This window comes from Lygodium microphyllum, chromosome 12, assembly GCF_053477565.2.
Source record: "Lygodium microphyllum isolate KBCC chromosome 12, Lygodium_microphyllum_v1.1.10, whole genome shotgun sequence".
Lineage (NCBI taxonomy): Eukaryota > Viridiplantae > Streptophyta > Polypodiopsida > Schizaeales > Lygodiaceae > Lygodium > Lygodium microphyllum.
In genome coordinates this window covers 15,127,210-15,145,835 of record NC_141146.1, presented here as the reverse complement: position 1 = coordinate 15,145,835, position 18,626 = coordinate 15,127,210, and the positions used below count along the sequence as shown (strand labels likewise).

At 41.7% G+C, this 18,626-nt stretch overlaps 1 protein-coding gene across 5 annotated transcripts in view; it reads right to left on the bottom strand.

Annotated features, from left to right (window-relative positions):
• The window catches only part of LOC148027483 (uncharacterized), a 31,350-nt gene extending 13,091 nt beyond the window's left edge, over positions 1-18,259 (bottom strand). The window contains exons 1-5 of one of the 5 annotated variants that reach the window (XM_087689199.1): positions 15,705-18,259; positions 12,143-15,581; positions 10,973-11,818; positions 10,824-10,895; positions 10,445-10,515 (exon numbers count right to left, since the gene is read on the bottom strand). In XM_087689199.1, coding sequence (XP_087545325.1) covers positions 11,062-11,818; positions 12,143-15,581; positions 15,705-18,009 — 6,501 coding nt within the window. In that variant the 5' untranslated portion in view covers positions 18,010-18,259 and the 3' untranslated portion in view covers positions 10,445-10,515; positions 10,824-10,895; positions 10,973-11,061. Of the gene's footprint in view, positions 1-10,443; positions 10,516-10,823; positions 10,896-10,972; positions 11,819-12,142; positions 15,582-15,704 lie in introns of those variants that run through there. The other 4 variants (XM_087689202.1, XM_087689203.1, XM_087689201.1 and 1 more) reach the window with 4 other exon arrangements.
• Between the last annotated feature and the right edge of the window lie 367 nt (positions 18,260-18,626).

The following is an 18,626-nucleotide window of genomic DNA, read 5'->3' as shown; positions in this document are numbered from 1 at the left end:
TTCTCTTCTAACAATCTTCTCCTCTCTCACAATGGCTGGAATAGACTTCCACCTGTCCCCTAAAAATGTTTTTTCCACTTGCATGCACAAGTTTTGCCAAGTGATAGCCTTCAAATCCCATTTTCAACTTATTAAATTAATTTTTTGAATATTAATTTTGAAAATTAGTTTAACAATTACTCGTGCTCAAAAAATTAATTTAACTAGCCAATAATTAAATTGGCTAAGCCAATTTGTCTTCCAAGTATCCCTAAGCAGTTATTAGCCTTTAGACTGGCATTAATTAATTAATTAATGTCTAGTCTTTAATGTCACCACCGACATTAGTGGCCAATAAATTGATCTAGGCGAAAATCTGACATCGGATACCATCTAGTACCTGTCAGACATAACCTATACCAACTTTTGCCTTTAACACCCACTGCATCCTCGAGGTCTTTGGCCTATTACCATGAAATAACTGCCATGTGTATCACATGTGCTAAACAACCTTGCACATTTGATTAATAACTTAATCAAATGCTATCAATAAGAGTAAAGCATCTTAAAATTTTACGTCCTCTTGACAGATCTTCCCCTTAAAAACCTTGCAATCGTCCTCGATTGTACTGCATTGTGTCAAAGGAAAAGTATACTGCACTGGAATTTCCATAAGGCATCACAATCATAACATTGGCCATTGTTGTCCAACCATGCCATGTGCCCCAAACTTGCTGAAAATTTTCAGCTAGCATATACATAATATAAATCCGAAAAATGATCTAAAACTGTTGCTAGAAACCCATTGGATACATCCATAACTCATCTCTCTCAATTGTTCCGACTCCACAACCATAGTAAAGCATATTATCAACATAAACCATGGCTGAAACTATCAATGGCATTTACTAACATGCTATTGTTCTTGGAACCAGCTGTAAACCATTGAAAATTGAGTGTCAAGTGATTATAAATGATCACTTTTTGATCTGAGAAGTAATCACAAACTGATTGCAAAAACTAATCAGTAATAACTAAAGCTAAAATTAATGCAAAATTAACCCCAAAAGTGACCATAAACGGTCCTCGAACTGATAAAAAACAAAGCTAAAGCTAATCTAAAATTAATCTAAAAAATGAGGCAAAAACTCATGTCAAACTAATCATAAACTAATGCAAAAGTATAATTTCAATGCTCGGGTGAAACTTTTACTTATCTACATACATCTCATAGTGACTAGTACACTGAGTAGTGACCTCATGGCAGACATACTATCAGCATAGTACCTTAGATGCATATTGAATAAATCTGAGATCCACTACATACGAGAGTTGTCCACAACTGGTGAAGTGAAAGTGGTACCTCCCCCTTGAGCATCAAGCAATACTCCGGACCCTTGCTCTGCTGAACCTGACTGAGCCTGTGAACTAAAGTCAATTGTAACTGAAAGGCATCTTGGTAAAGTTGCAACAACTAAGGATGGTCTGCCAAGTTATCCTCCTTTATGCACTTTGTATCTATTGGTGAAACAATGCTGAAGCTTCACCAAGAAGCATATGAAAACTTTATCTCAACTTTACTTGTCTCAAACCTCCACTAGGTTGTAGACATTTCTTCTCCTAAAGCATTGCGATGCTTTATACTTTCACACTGTTGTAATTCCAACTTAACTAATATGCAACATTGAATCTAGTTGATCACCCCCTCATGGATATGTGACATGCTAGGAGCACCAAACGCATTAGAAAACATTCTTGTTTGTATACTTTGGACCATTGCAATGTAACTGTGCAGGGAAATTTACATACTACTAGTCATACCAAGATATATTTTCCCATACATTTCATATATTACTAGCAACATTTTTCATCATGACCAACACTATACGATGCATTTGCATGATCAGCATTAATACCACAAGTCCCAAACACAGTGAACTGCATATATGCGTTGCCAAACTTGTCACTTAGTGCCCCAACATCATGCCAATATTGTTATACATGGGATTATGTATATTACTAGCCATACCTGGATACACTAGGCCTTGCACACCATGCATTGGTTGCTGCATACCATAAGAAGTTGTACCATACATCCCCATATACGGCCCCAAGCCCACCATAGCATGAAAACTAGTGCCACACCCTAGTTGCCCCATCATTGCGTGCATGCCCTGCTTTCCAAAAATTATTGGATTGGCACTTCCAAGCTATCCTTGCATATACATCAATTGCTCCATTGGCACCATTTGCTTATGCTCACTACCCACATTTGAAACATCATGCTGTTGTATTGGCTCTTCCTTCAATGCATCTTACTGTCCCAAAGTTCTTGAAGACGATCTCCTCTTCTTGCCTTTACTACCCTCCTTTAAGGGATTAAAAAAGTGCATGAACTGAGGATAATTTGCCAACTATACAAACATTTTAGCTGCTGTCATCAATTGATCATTAAAATGGTCATCAAATTCCTTTTGTTCTTGCTAGTCAGCAACTTCTAAAGGCCTAGAAGGACCCACATTTTGGTCTAAATCAACATTATTAGCTTGTTGTCCATGTTGCGTGCCTTATCTAGGATCAAGCACTTTTGTGAGTTTTCAGATCAAGAGGCATCATCCCTGCTTGATCCCATCTCACTATCTGAAAGCATTCTTGCTATGATGCTCAATTAAATATAATTTCAGCACTAGAGCAAAGCTTTTGACCTTCAATTAAGTGTTTCGAGCCTACCAACTCGAGGGAATTTATGGTATTCCAACAATGGAACCATGAATCATGTCTTTCTCCTTGGATAGGATGGTAAATAACCTAATTAAGTACTGATTACAATAAGCATAAAATTCACATAAACTGAAAATGCACACTTAACCACTTTAATCTTGAACATTGGACACCCTATTGGCCTCAAAACTGGTGTCCCTTGTGGTATTTTTTTAAACTTTTATTACAAATGGATGGAGTACAATTGAGATCCCCATACCTCCTCCGCTAATCCAAGTGCCTCTTGTTGTCAAAACTAACCAGCAAGCCTCCAAACCAATTTGCCCCTTGGTTTACTTACAATTTAGCCTTCACCCTACTCCTTGAAAGAGAAATTCAGACCCAAAATTGATATTGACTGGCTGGCCTCTTGAATCTCCCTGAAATTCCTTAATTTCGGTAGCTAAAATTCAAGTCCTAGGCCCTCAATTCTGACATGTATCTCGAGGTGATTGTCAAACTTAAATTTCTACTGTAAATTAGGTTTATAGCAGAGATTGACTGAAATCTTTTAATCTAATAGCTCAAACTACTGGAAAATGCTGAGATAACTGGAGAAATGACTAGGGATGAGAGAGAATGCTATAGAGAGAGAAATTTCAGTGTTTCATTGCAAGAAACACTGAAAAACTACTGCTGCCTTGCTCAAATAGCCATGGAAATTGTCACCTACAGCTTAGGATCACCAAACAATGCTGCCTCATCCTATATGCTATTATTTGCATCAAAAGAACCTTGGGCTGCTATCACTTACTCCTAGTGAAAATACCCTAACTTAGAAACACAAATAACATTGTACGACAACGCACAGACTGATACAAGAACACAATTAGGGTTAGAGTAACTCAGAGACAATGAGCACAGAGAATGAATGAAGTTATATGATTATTGAATATACAATGCTCATACAGCAAACACACTATGCAGCGAATGAATACTATACCTCGAACTCTTGTATCTCAAGGATCAAGGCAGGGATAATGAGTTGGAGAGTGTATCGTACTCCGAACAGATCCCGAATCGCAGCAAGGCAGTCTCTAGATGTTGAATACTAGCAAACGCATCCAAGGAAAATTGGATTTGATGCAAACGACAATGCAAGAGAGAGAAAGACTAAAAACGCAACTAGAAGGAGAGAAAACAGCAGCAACAAGCTAAGATGATGGTGACAACTGGAGGAGAGAGAAAATCTGTAGGGCGGCACCTAGGGCCTACAAACACGCAACCATATGTTGACGTGGCAAGCTGTACGACAGTTGGATGATAGACAACAACAGTCGCCTAACTAAAAACAACAGCAAACTGATGTGACGGAGGGCTGGAAATAGACGCCAGATGAGTGAAGAGTGCAATGGACAGCTTGGATTACGATATCCTCCGCAAACAAGGTATGGGCAGCATGCTGAAAATACCTGAAGCTTACAAAAACGAGATTAGGGTTGAATGGAGCACAACATACCTATTTATAGAAAGTTTGGGTCCCCCCAAATGGATTTGTGCTTATGGGATACAAACACTCTCTAAGAATGCATTCTTTTTAAATAAACAAGGTTTCTTCCTTAATTAAGCATGTTTTGGGGATGTTTAAGTGAAGCTAATGCATTTTCAGCTTAACAGCCCTCTCAAGCCGAACAACGGTGCCACTAGAAGAAGGCCACCCAAGCCCCTTTTTTTAAACTATAATATATCTTTTACCCCAAGGTGTCCCATCCCAAAGCAACTAGAGTATCGGATAAAGGGTGTGCGTCGGGTGCCCAATGGCCTACTAAGACTACAAAGGCGATGGTTATCTTACCAAGGGAGCCCAAGTAATCACCCCAGAGAGACCAAGGCATCAGACAAAGGATACACGTCGGCTACTCAGTGGCCTACCAAGTCCTGCAAAGGCGGATGGAATCAACTATGGGCTTTTTGTTTTTCTTTTTTTTAGGGCTGTGTAGTTTTAATAGATTTAACATTGAGGGTTTCAAATCAGTTTTTGTCCCATTGAGTATCCGTGCTTCAAATGGAAGAGTGATAAGGGATGGTCAAACCCAAGACCTTCACAAAACAAGCAGACTATCCAACAATTAAATTAGGTAGACCAATTTATCACCCAAGTCATCTTGAGCACTCATGAGCCTTGGAACTAGCATTGATTAATTAACTAATAATTACTTAATGCTAATTCCTTAATATCACACTAACACTTATGGCTAAGTAAGTGTTCTAGGCCAAATTTTAACCACCAGATAACACCTAGTACTTGTCAAGTATAACTTGTTATAACTTTTGCCTTTGGCACTAGCTGGTATCTCGGGGTCCTAGGTCCCATATTTTGAAATAATTGACTTGCACCTCATATGTGTCAGTCACATTTGCACATTTGATTAACTCTCTAATCAAATACTAAGCAAAGCATCAAAATTTCATGTCCTCTTGACACCATGGATTAGGCCTTACAATCCTTGTGCAAATATCCCTTCTTACCACAATGATAGCATTGGGCCTTCAACTTCTTCTTCCTATTACCCCTCCTGAAGTTGCAAATGCCTCATCTTGGCCAACATGCTAGGATGAAAGCCTTCCCTGTAATTGCAAAGATACGTCATGCTCAAGCAGCATCAAAAACATTGTCAGAAGTGGAGCAACAATGGAAGCATGAACATACGCCATAATAAACTGCTGAAACACAAGACAAAAGAGAAAGGGAAAGAAAGAACACTAAAGAATACAATACAAATGAGAACTCAGATGTATGCTCGGAAAATGGAATTCATATATCCAACACGAGACAGTCACATACAACAGTGAGTCATTGGTGGCGTGGGCACCAGCATTGGCTCCTCTCTCCACAGAATCTCTAGACGTGTGATGGCTAATGAGTGACTGAGTGAGAAGGAGGAGCCTGAATATATAGGACAAAAATATGTTCTCAATATGATCAGATCAGCCAGCATTTAATGCTGGTTGGCTAACAATAAATGCTAAATATGACCAAAATGAAGACCACAAAAAATACCTAAAATATCCTACATAATCTACCCAACCTCTGCATGCACAAACTCACACATGAGCTAATATATCCACTAACACCCTCTCTCAGATCATGGGTGGTCTGATACAATACAATGATACAATGAGAATGAATCATAAACCATACACCATAGAACCACCAAGTAGAACCATGGATACCGGAGCAATGGGTAATCAAGCCACCACCAAGGTGCCTCGAAGAGAACCTGACGTCGAGGTCGATCGTACCAGCTCCTGAAAATAGAGAAGATCGTAGCATATCTCTGTGTTGGTCCCAATGTCTCTCAGTAGCATACATGACCATGGATTCCCCGCCACCTTTGGCCAAACTGCCAAAGTGTCTCCTCATGTGAGCTCAAGACTAGGAGCCAAGCTCTCTATCAAATAAATAGCCCATCATGAACCTAAATGTCAATCCTAACTCCAGGATTTGAACTTGCCAGACTTCAATTGATGCATCAAGGAAGTCCCTCTCTGGATCATGTGCATCTGTATAGATGAGGCACAGCTACCCCATCTCACCACCCTCTCACACTCACTCTCTGGCACTGGGGAGTCGTGAGGGATGTATTCATCACCACCGCTAGAAAGCAGCTGAGAAAAAGGCCATCAATTCTTTCATGCAATCCGAAGAAGCTGATCCTTTCTACACCTTGGACTTCTCCTTGGTCGAAGGATCGGAGTCTGAGTCTGAGACAGATGATGACTCATTCATTGGAGGAGTCTATATCTTGCTTCGCCTTCTTCTCCTTCTTATTCTTCTTGGAAGTCGCTAACTCTTTGCAATCCTTCCGTAAATGACCTTTCTTCCCAGAGTGGTAACAATGGATCTTCGACTTCTTTTTTTATCCCTCTTTGAAGCTACAAGAGCCTCACTAGAACCTAACAAAAGCCTCCCTTGTAACAGCAATGATACCTCTTGCTTAAGCAGCATCAAGGTCATATGTGTAAAACTGACAGAAGTTGATGATGTCTGCGCCCTCAAAGCATTCGCCACATCAACGAACACTAAAGGAAGGAGTATGAGTCCAATAAGATGAGCCTTTGGAAGGGCAAACTGCATTTGCCGAAGTTGGTCCTGAAATTGGATCACACAAAGTAAAAAGGACTGGATAGTATCTTTAGCCTCGAATGGAATTTGCTGGAGCTGTCCATAAAGAGTAACTGCCCTCATGGTGGAAGGTGCCACATACATCAGCTACAACTTCGTTCATACTTCAGAAGATGTCCTGTAAGAGGTAACCGCCGGTAGGACTTCTTTGGAAATACACCGAAGCAAGGTCAAGTAAGCACGAGCATCGTCCGAATCCCATGTAAACACTACTTCCTCATGGGTATCTTCATCAAAATCAGCTCAAACAGGAGAAGGCCACTAAGGATGTTCAATACCTCCGCAAACCACGTACCATAACCGCTTCTATATAAACCAAGCCTTTATCACAGCACTCCATGTAAGATAATCACATCCATGTAACTTATCATCAGTGGATGTGCACGGAGGAGCCATCGGTAGAGGATTTAGAAGAGAAGTAGAGAAAAGAAAGCATTTGGAGAGAAAACACGGCCAAACCACAAGTGTAGATTGCATAAAATGAGAGTTTACTTGTAGTATTCACCAAAATCTGACCAAAACAAGAAGAAATCTGCTGCGAAAAGTCAAAAAATCAGCCAAAAACTAGCTGAAATAGCAAAAACGGCCTGATAATACAATCGCTCAGCCAAGAGAAGATGCAAAAACACCAAAATGCAAGCTGGAGACATGCAAGCAGGAGAGGGGCTAACGCAAGCTGTACAAATGTTGACGTCAGCAAAAAAGCAGGAAAAATAGGTCACCTGGTTGGAGCAGCAGCCGCCTAATCAGCAATGGTCAAAACAGTCCTGAAATCAGCAAAGAAAACACAGGAGCATAGAACCTGAAATCTGATACCATGTCAAGAAGTGGAGCAGCAATGGAAGCGTGAACATATGCTGTAATAAACTGCTGAAACACAAGACAAAAGTGAAAGGGAAAGAAAGAACACAATACAGATGAGAACTCAAATGTGTGCTCAAGAAATATAATCCATATTTCCAACACGAGATAGTTGCATACAGCAGTGAGTCACTAGCTGCGTGGGCACCAGCACTGGCTCCTCTCTCCACAGAGTCTTCACACTTGCGATGGCAAATGAGTGACTGAGTCAGGAGGAGCAGCCTGAATATATAGGACAAAAATATGTCCTCAATATGATCAGGTCGGCCAGCATTTAATGCTGGTCAGCCAGCAATAAATGCTAAATATGACCAAAATGAAGACCACAAAAAATGCCTAAAATATCCTAAATAATGTCCCTAGCCTCTACATGCACATACTCACACATGAGCTGACATATCCGCTAACAGACGTATAGATAAAGCTCATTGACATCAATGATGTCTAGGCCCACAAAGCATTGGCTACTCCATCAAACTTTGGGGAGAGCTTGTAGAGCACAATACCCACAAGATGAGCCGCTAGAAGGGCGGACTGCATGTGCCAAAGCTGATCCTATACTTGTGTGAAGTAAGAATTACTGGATAGTATCCTTAGGCTCAAACTTCATCTACTGGATCTAGCCATAGAGAGTCATTGCATGCATAGTCGAGGAAGCCTTGTACAACATCTCAAGCTTCTTCCATACCATTGAAGTTGTCTTGTAGGAGGTGACCGTTGGTAGAACCTCTTTAGAGATACATTGGAGAAGAGTAGAATACACATGGGCTCAAACTTCCTCATGGTTGTCCTGGTCCCAATCATCACGAAGAGGAGTGGGAGACTGAGGACGGTCAATAGCTCCAAAAACCACATACCATAATCGCTTCTACACAAACCATGCTTTCATAATTCAGAAAATGACTGCAAAATCTAAATTAATCAAGGTGAAAACAGTCAATAAACATTGTCAAGACGTGGAAGCCTAAAAAACCTGCCACCCAACCTATACAAGCATTGAATGCAGAAAACACAACAGCTGCAGATCAAAACACGGACAAATAAGGCATTAAATGCAGTCATCAGCATTGAATTAATGCAAAAAATTAAAAAAACACAGGCTGCTAGATAAAGCGCAGGCATCAGGGCAGAAAATCAGGCCAATTTGCAGCAGGGACAGGTTGCCTAGGCTGCAACAGACAATAGGAGGCTGATCAGCATAGCAGATAGGTGTGAGGGCAGACTATCCACAGCAGAAAACAGCACCTAGAGCCCAAACACCGATGCCTGATACCATGTTAGAGGTGGGTGCAGCGATGGGCGTAGAAGACTGTTTTGATAGACTGCACAACACAAGAGAGGAAATAAATAAAAGAAAACAAAAGAATGTTGCAAAGGGAGAACTCAGAGCTATGCTCGAGAAATGGAATCCATATACCAAACATGAGACAATCACATACGACAATGAGTCACTGATTGCGTGTGCACTAGCACCAGCTCCCTCTCTCCAACAAGACATGCACTAAGAATCTCCAAGTGGATGATGATGATACAAACCGAGGAGGGAGCTGAATATATAGTCATAAAATAATGCCAACAAAATAACAGGTCGGTCAGCATAAATATGTAGTTGGAAATTTATGACTATATATTCAGCTCAAATTACAATAAAAAGTACCTAAAATAGTCTGCAATGCCCAGCCCACAACTGCACATGCCCAAACTCACTCATGAGCTGACTAAACTACTAACAAATGGAGAAAAGAGGAATGCAATGGAAACGAAGAGACAAGACTGACAGAAACTAAAGGTACAAGGCTGCAACTGTCAGCCCCCACATGCAGTATCAGTGAGGGTGCCAGATGGAGGCAAGGAATGTTGATGATGACAAACTGATGAGGGCTAGCAATGATCTGGATGAACTGAAGACATGATGGACTGGGGGCAGCTATACGTAGGCTGAGCCCACAAAAGTGGCCAACCAGAAGACTGGCCAACCTGCATTTAATGCAGGTCAGACTGGTCAAATCAGCCACCTGGAGCAAAATGCTTCACTAAAATGCTGCCCGCCTGAATCAAAGATGTCTGCCCTGCCACATGGCAATGATGCCTTCCCAGAACAAGGGAAAACAGCTGGCTGGTGACACACAAGAAGGACCTCCACCTAAAGTGTGTGGGACAAATAAACTGATGGACAAAGATGGTCAGAGCTCCTAACGTCCTTGTTTAACTCAGACTGAGGCTCGTTATGAGATATCCTTGAATAGATTATAAGGTTGAAACATGACATGCTGTACATCATGGCTTTGTATTTGACATTTGTCCAAATCAATGAGACATTTTAAAGGTTAAGAGTTGTGATTGGTGCAAACAAAACAAGTAATGCGCTGCAGATACTGTTCATTCTACTTTGAAGACTAAGGCACTGATATGGTATGGAGGACGCGTAATCAGAGTTTGCAGAAGCTAACTGGAGGAGTTGGAAATTTCATGTAGAACGGGACATGTGTCAAAATTGCAGCAAGATTCCTTCTGTGTCATAATGTGGAGGTAATCTATTTCTCTCTCTCAGCCTAAGAATTTGCAATACACTTAATCTAAAGAACTTGTTATGCAGCATAAGCAACATTCAGCACATGCCTGCTAAATCTGAGAAGTAATACAAGCACTCCAGAGACTAAGATATATCCTTTACAAATACATCGATTCTTACTCCTCATAGGCAGAAAAAGAACCCACCTGCAACAATGAATTGAGGACTCCTGGATGACAAGTGTGCCTCACAAAATGCCTCAGGTGTTGATCTCCAACTGGAAAAAGTATTTCATAAAAACTCAAATATTTCAAGCTGTAGAACAGCAAAGAAACTAGGCAAAACACTATGTCCAGCACCAGAAGTTGCCTTGAAATTATTGGTTGTCAGAGGTTGACTTTAGTAATGCAAACACTCCAAAGTCTAAAATATATCCCATACAAAGACATCAATTTTTGCTTATCATTGCCTTAAAATTATTAGTTACCAGAGATTGACTTTAGTAATGCAAACACTCCAGAGACTAAAATATATTCTATACAAATACATCAATTCTTACTTATCATAGGCAGAAAAAGAGCTCACCTGCAGCAACGAATTGAGGACTCCTGAATAACAAATATGCCTCACAAGATACCTCAGGTCTTGGCCTCCCACCTGGAAAACATATCTCATAAATATTCAAATCTTTCAAGCTGTAGAACATCGAAGAAAACAGGCAAAGCACTACTTACCTGCAGCAGAAGTTGCCTTGAAAATCATTGGTTATCAGAGATTGGCTTTATGAGGTATGCTCTGGGAAAGTAATGCGGAAAAGCTTTTTCTAGGAAAATAAATGTGATCTGTGACTAACATTCACATGAATCTTTCCCGAACCTATGTGAAAATCAGCTTTCTGAGGGTTCTTCAATGAATTCAAGTGACTAGAATTAACAGTCTCATCAGCCTCATCTATCTTACTAAAATCCTGCTGAACAAAATTTGATTTTTCAACTGAGTTTTTCCTCCCATTTTGGACCGTACTAAGTTCACATTCTGAGCCACCATCATCCGATTCAAAGGTTTCAAAATTGCAACGGACAACACTGATTGACTTCCTTGCACCAGCATGTATGTTTTTAGTAGATCGTGTCTCTGTGTGCTGGCACTTTTTGCCCATATCACCATATGCATCACTCTTGCTGATGAACTTGCCTCTCTCTTCCAATGCAGAAACTTTTGAGGCACCACCTTGGCCACTGATTTCTGGAAGCTTGTTGGTTCCACTGACACTTGGCAGCTTATTTTCTCCTCGTGGCGGTTTCTTTTGATGCATTCGAGTTGCTGAAGTTTGATCTTTCCTCCTTCCTAACAGCATGTCAGGCTTTACAAAACGTGAATTCGAGTAATGAGAACGGCTTTCACTAGTTTTTAAACCTGGGGATGGCTTCTCAGGACTTGCTTTACCAGAGTTGGCTAGTATACGAAAAACTTTTACTAGCTCAGCTCCCAGAAGATTACATTTCTTCCCTGCCATTGTAGCACTTTCCAAAGCTGTTTCCAAGCAGCCACTGATATGTTCAACCTTTGTATCAAGTATACTGCAAGCAGGCAAGCAGTTTGCCTTATAAACAGAGCAAATTATTCCTCCTTCCCTCCCTCCCTCCCTCCCTCCCTCCCTCTGTTGGAACCTACCCAACTGGAAGGCATCAAGAGTTAGATGAATTGAAGCCAAGAGGCACACTGCCAAACAACTGTGTTATAAAAAGGTGACCACGATGTCTATCATTTAGACTCAACAATTCAAGACATCAGGAAACCAGAAATAAAAAGAATCGAGCACCTAAGGTGTACATTTAAAACTGTTATGAACCCATTGCATTCTGTCGAAAATTCAATTCCAGTATTTGAGCTGAAGTTTGTACCGCAGATTTGTATATGTTGCAGAAGCAACATGTTCTATTCGACTTTCAAGGATGATCACTCTTGAATCAAGCGATTTGACCATCCCTTTGTCCCTTGTGTCAATGTTGCGAGTTGTTCTCTCTCCATCCAGTGACTGATTTTTACCAGTCAAATCCTTATAAAAGCTCAGGAAAGTATCCTTTTCATTTTGCTCAGATAGTCTTTTCTCTGAATTAGCTTCAAGTGCTCCCAATCTGCCTTCAACTTCATTCAAAACTCTAGCAGCAGTGTCATACTTTGGCACCCACACTGCAATAAACTTTTCCAAATCCTCTGTTTTTCCACGGATTTCTCCAAACTTACCAACTAATTCAGTTTGTGCAGTCTCCATACTCATAATTTTCTTTTCTAGCTCCAGAACTGACAGCCTGTCTCCTAGATGTAAGCATTCAGGTAGTAAATCCTGAAGTTTTTGCTCTCCAGCAGACTTCACATTAAGGTGGAAAATGGCCTCCAGCATGCTTGCAATGGTTTCAACCCTTTCATACAAATGTTTGACATCATGCTTCACCTGAGCGTGGTCATCACTAAAATTGATTGCTGATGTTTCAACAGTAGTTGGCTTATCAAAGCTCAATCCTTTCATAGATTCTCTTAATTCTTTCAATATGGATTCTGTGTGTGTCACGAACTGAAGGAACTCCTCTTTTGACACCAATACACCCATGCTTGGAGGAGTCCATGAGTTCATCTTAACCTGCTCAATCTCCTCACTGAAAGATTTTGCTTTCCTTATCTCCCCTTCCATAACATTTCTTAGTCGAGCTATCTCTTTCTCACTTTGCTCTTGGACCAGCTTTACAGCATTCCCAATTGCCTCATTCATACTTTCATGAAGTTGCATAGACTTCCATCTCATATTCATCATGTCTGTGATTACTTCCTCAGCCTTACCAGCAAGCACAGCTGCTTCAGTTACAGCACTTTCCTTGCACTGCAAAGTCTTGTGGCTTGTGTCATTGATGTTTGTGATTATCTCCTCAGCTCTGGCTGCCCAAGCAGCAGCTTTAGCGGCTGCAGTTTCTTGAATCTGCATGCTTTTCCTTTTCGTGCGGGTAATTTCTGTCAGTAACTCTTCTGCCTTTGATTGCAAGGATGCTATTTCATTTGCTGCTGCTTCTTGGAGTTGTATACTCTTCCTTCTTGTGTTGGTTATTTCTCCTAGAACTTCCTGGCCAAGCTCCAAACTTTTTCTTTTTGTGTTGGCTATCTCTGCAACAACCTCTTGAGAAAGCTCTACACTTTTCCTTTTGATGTTGGCCATCTCAGCCACCACTTCTTCTGCAAGCTCTGTGCTTCTCCTCTTTGTGTATGTTAACTCAGCCAACACTTCATCAGAAAGATCCAAACTTTTCCTCCTCAATTCCATCATTTCATGCAAAACACCTTTCGCCTTTGTTGCTATTTCAGATATCTCTGTAGCCAGTTTGTCGACAAAGTCTTTGCCCTTCTCTACTTCAGCAAGGTTGAGCTTCAGTTTGGCCAGGTCATTTTCAATATCCTGTACTAACTCTTGGCCTTTTTTCTTTGCTGCAGAAGTTGTAGCTAGACAGACATCCTTTTCCTTACGGATGTCTGCACTTATGGTCATCATTTCAAGCAGAATGGTTGAAGAAGTCTCCCTGTCAGATATTAGGCTCTCTTCCAGCTTACTGTATTTCTGTTTTGTGTTGTTCATTTCAGAACTAATAAAACCCAGTAATTCTGCAAGGGACTCTTCAGCTTTATGAGCTGATGCAGCAGCATCCGTAGCTGCAGCAGAAGCTAGTTTTCTGTGTTGTCCAGCAATGGCAAGGATGTCGGCTGCCTTGCTTTCCAGAGCTTCAGTACAGTTGTGCTCCTTTTCAAGTTCAATTACTCTATTTTCCAGGCTCCTCACAAGGGAAGCATTTGTTGACTTCATAGATTTGTCACAGAGGCTTTCCAGTTCTTTCAGCCTATCTCCACATTCATTCTTGAAGTTCAGAAGTTCTGTCCTTGCCTCCTCTAGACCACCTAAGTAAAGCTGAGAGAGGACCTCTACCTTTTCCATGATTGAGGTCCCTTCTGAAAATGCTTCACTCTTCAGGTTGCTTCTCTCTCTCTCAAGTTCATCCTTGAATTTTTTCAACATCACAATGTCAGACTGGCCTTGATTCTGCTCTTTCTCTATATTTTGCACAAGTTTCTTCAGATCTGCTTGTTCTTCTGTTAGCAAATCCTCCATGTCTTTTAAAGCCATCATTTTATCTCTGAACTCTGCACCCTCAACTTTCAATTTCTCAATAGCCAGCTTGATGTCCTGAACTTCTGCATCTGTCTCTCTCTTCATCCCTTCAACAAGAAATCTCACTTGCATCCCCTCTTTTCTCACCACTTGCAGCTGCTTCCTTAACATGCTATGGTCCTCGTCTAAATATATGTCATCTTTATCTAATTTGAACTTCACTCCTTCTGCAAATCGTGTCATGACTTCAATATGACCTTGCACTTCTGCTCTGCCTTCATGAAGTGCCTCAACTTCACTACGAAGAACAGCAAGCTCATTTTTCATTTCTGCAGTAACCTTTTCCTTCCCTGCTGATACCTTCTCCACGAGGCGGGACAGCTGTTTCTCCAGCATTTCTTCAACAATAAAGTCCAATTGATTTTCTGTTCTTTTGTTTAACTGCTCCTTATTTTCATGGAGATTAAGCTTGAGTGCTATTTCCTTCTTTAGATTGCCGAAGTCACGAAGCCTTTGTAGCTCTAATTTCTCAATATCGCTTCTCAGAGTGCTGCTTAACTCTTTCATGCATTCTGCCACAGCTTGTTCCACTCCCTTTTCTATATCTGATGGCATAGTTGACAGCCAAGAGTCCACCTGCTTCTGAAGGGAGTCAATTTTTGAAGCACATTCATCCAGTTTCCTACCTGTTTTCTCATCCATGATCACACTATTTGATGTCAATCTGCTAGAAAAATCTCTAGTATCATGCCCTTCAGTAGATTTTCCTGTCTTCAGGTTAACCTTGTTCTTGATTAGCATTTTCAAGCCAAGAAGCTCAGAACTTGTTTCCAGTTTTACAATATCCAGCTCCCTTTCTACCCCCTTCAATCTACCCTGCCATAAATCAACCTGCTCGTGAATTTGGGTTGAGCAGGACTGCACTGTTTCCTTCAAATCATAAAGCATCTTCTGGAAACTTTCCATCTTCTTTTTTAACTCTAAAAGATGAACTGAATCTATTTGAGAAGCAGAATAGTCTACAAACTCCTTGCGAATGCCATTTGGCACAAAGCTAATTTCATGAATAGCATCCAAAGACTCATGATCTGCTTCAAAAGGATCATTTGTTCTCAAACTGTTCTCTCCTTTGAGTTCCTGGATTTGGTTTGCAGCATATGTGCAGTCTCCAAGTACAGACTTCAATCCTGCATCTGTTAACACAAAACACCATAAATTCAAAAGTCAAATGTTGACTGGAAATACACTCTCAAAAAAACATGTCATTAAGCGTCACTAGATGAATATGCACATCTTGTAAGGAAAGGATGCATCACCAGCAACATCACAAGTATCAAACATTGGTCTTTGAATGCTTTCTGGAAAAGTTTTACCGCTCAAAGTGGAGTCAAAATCAAAAACAGGGTTACAAAATGTCGTCTGTTGTGGATTATCGAAAGTATCCATCTGATGCAAATAGAACTGAGAATCAGCCTCATCAGGTGGGAGGTTGAAAGACTGGGATTCAAGCTTGCTGACGTGTGATGAATCCCAGGGTGGCGAAATTTGGCTTAGGCTTCTGAATTTCTCAGTGCAGGAAAAAGACGGAACAGCACCACATGCAGCAGAAGATGAAAAAGAGGAAGATCTAATGTCATGTGAGAGTAAAGAAGTATTGGGGATTTGAAAAGCTGGCCTGCCGTCTAGCTCTCCCTCATCATTCTCATCATCAACGTGTTGTGTGTGTTCCTCCTTGCCTAGGAAGTGTTTCACTTGAAATTTCTCTAATCGAGACACTGCATCACCTGTACCTGCAGTGCTGTATCTGTTGAGACCTTTGCCTCCAAGTTCAGGCTGGGTCTTGTCACTTAAAGATTTGTCATTCCTTTCCATGCCGTTCTCAGAAGCTCTCTCTTCTCTGCAGTCTTCAAACTTCACCTTCTTAGCCTTGATGCTTTTTCCCCCAGATTTTTCATTCATGCTTAGCTCCTTGTCAGCTGCATGTACAGATTCATCATCTTGTGCATCCTCCTGGGAAAGAAGCTCCCCATCATGCATCGTCCTGCCATCTGAAAAGCTTATATCTGTTTGTTGCTCTTGTAACTTGGATATTCTAACAGTTTGATCTTGCACTTGCCTGAGACTGTTTTTGTGAAAGTGTATCCCGTAGTCTTGATTTGTCCTTTTCACAGCGTTTACAGCAGAGCTTGAAACCAGACTTTCATAATCTACACAACTACTGCTCCCACAACTGCCAGGCCATGCCTGAGAACCCTGAATATCTACTCCAAGTTCTCCCGATCTGCATAAACCTTTCCTCAGCAAGGCCCTTCTCAAGCTTGTACCAGTACTAGCTGCCAACTCTTCCCCTGCAGGTGACCTATCAGTTGATTCTCCCGTTGTAGGAGTGTCCAATCCAAATATGCTTGACCTTGATTGGATCTTCTCCTCATTTGCTGAGGATTGAGTACCTTCAGAACTGTCCTGCAAATTTCCAAGCCTTTTAAGTGTCTCTTCCAAGTTCTCACTCAAAGCTAGTCCTGCGAAAGAATCCTCCATTTCAGGACTTTTACTACCTAAGTCTCTACCTCTAGCACTTTTACCATTTGCATCCCCTTTCTGACGACCAAAATGCTCCACAGCAGAAGCAAGTTCTTGAAAGTGGCAATGCAAATCATCTAGAGTTCCCTTCTCTTTTCCTGTCCTTCTCAAATTTCTGGAAATTTCATCTGAAGCTTTTACTCCATCTAAACTTCCAGAGACGCAATGAGCATCTGTTGTGTTTTTATGACTAGAAATGTCTACAACACCATGTGTTCGCTTTGTCGTCCCATTAAGCAGCCCTTGCCAGCCAAACTCTTTAAGATAAGAACTTGAACTGAACTCCTCCTCTGTATTCTCGGACTCGTCAGTCTGGACAACAAAGCCTTCCATTAATGTGTTGATGGCATCATCCTGCATGGCCAAGCCACGAGAAGGCAGTCCCACTTCATCTACATATTTATCCAATGTAGATCTTGATTTAGCGCTACCAGAGTGCTTGCATTTCCGCAAATTTGTTGATCGCACTGACATGTCTCTCTGCAAGGGTGACCTAGCAACAGGGGTGCTGGTCTTGCTGCAGGATGGCCTAGGCTTGCCATGGCGATCTGTGGCAGCCTTTCGCAGAGCTGGAATCGCATTCTTGGATGAGGAATTAGAGGACGAAGGCGAGCCATGCGGCTGCAGTCTACTTGTTCTAGAGCGTCTGAGACACTTCTTGTGCATTTGCAGAGGGTCGTCCACCGAAGCGGCGGCTGGCTGCGACTTGAAGGTGTCCTTGTGTCTCTTGGACCTGCCAAAACCCTGGCCGTGGTGCGAGAGAGAGGACGGAGACCGGACGGGCGGGTGTTCCCCTTTGAGTTCTGCCAAGCGCTTGATGACATCCGAGAGATAGAACTCAAGCTCAAGGATTTCCTTTTCCCCTCTTTTGGCCGAGTAGACCGGGTGCGCATGTATGGTCTCGGACACGAGGGACTCGAAGTTGCGCAGGTGCTCCAGCTCTTCTGCGGCCATGTGAGACTTGCGAGCATGCGCGGCCTTCTGCAAGGAAAGGCGAGCATTGCGACAGAAGAAGGAGATCGGGTAAACCGCATGCTCCATTTACAGAGGCGGTCGATGAGCAGACGAAGGGAGGAGGTCCATATTCTAGTCACGGCAGGAAGCACAGAAAGCAGGAAAGAATGCACTATCGATTCGCAGAGACAGACAGACAGACAGACAGACAGACAGACAGAAATTCAAGATCGTTCTTCTTTTTGGTTTTTGGCTATGGCGGGGAACACTGGTGACAGGTTTTCTTGAGACGGCGACATTTCCTCGTCATGGGACAACGGCTTCTCATCACAACGTGAACTGTGGTTCAGTTTGAACGTTAACCATAGTTGAGTTATGACTACCAGAGGCCTGTTCACCCGGGGCAGTTTCCTAGGAAGCCATTTCCCAGAGTTCTCTACAAAGACTAGAAAAAGCGGGTTATGGCATGTGGAACAGTTTCTGATTATCGCTGGAAACGGCGAACTGCTCGAATGTTTCGAAAGCAAGTGATTCCTTGTTTTTAGCAAAGAGGTCCCAAAGAGGAGCCCTTTTGAAGATTGCATTGAAGGAGGCTTCCATCTTTCGGGACCATGGTAGAGTCCAAAGCATCCCTAGTCTCGCCATCTACAAGAAGCCTTCAGGAGCAGCCATTCTCAATACATCTAAGCTTCAATCTTAACATG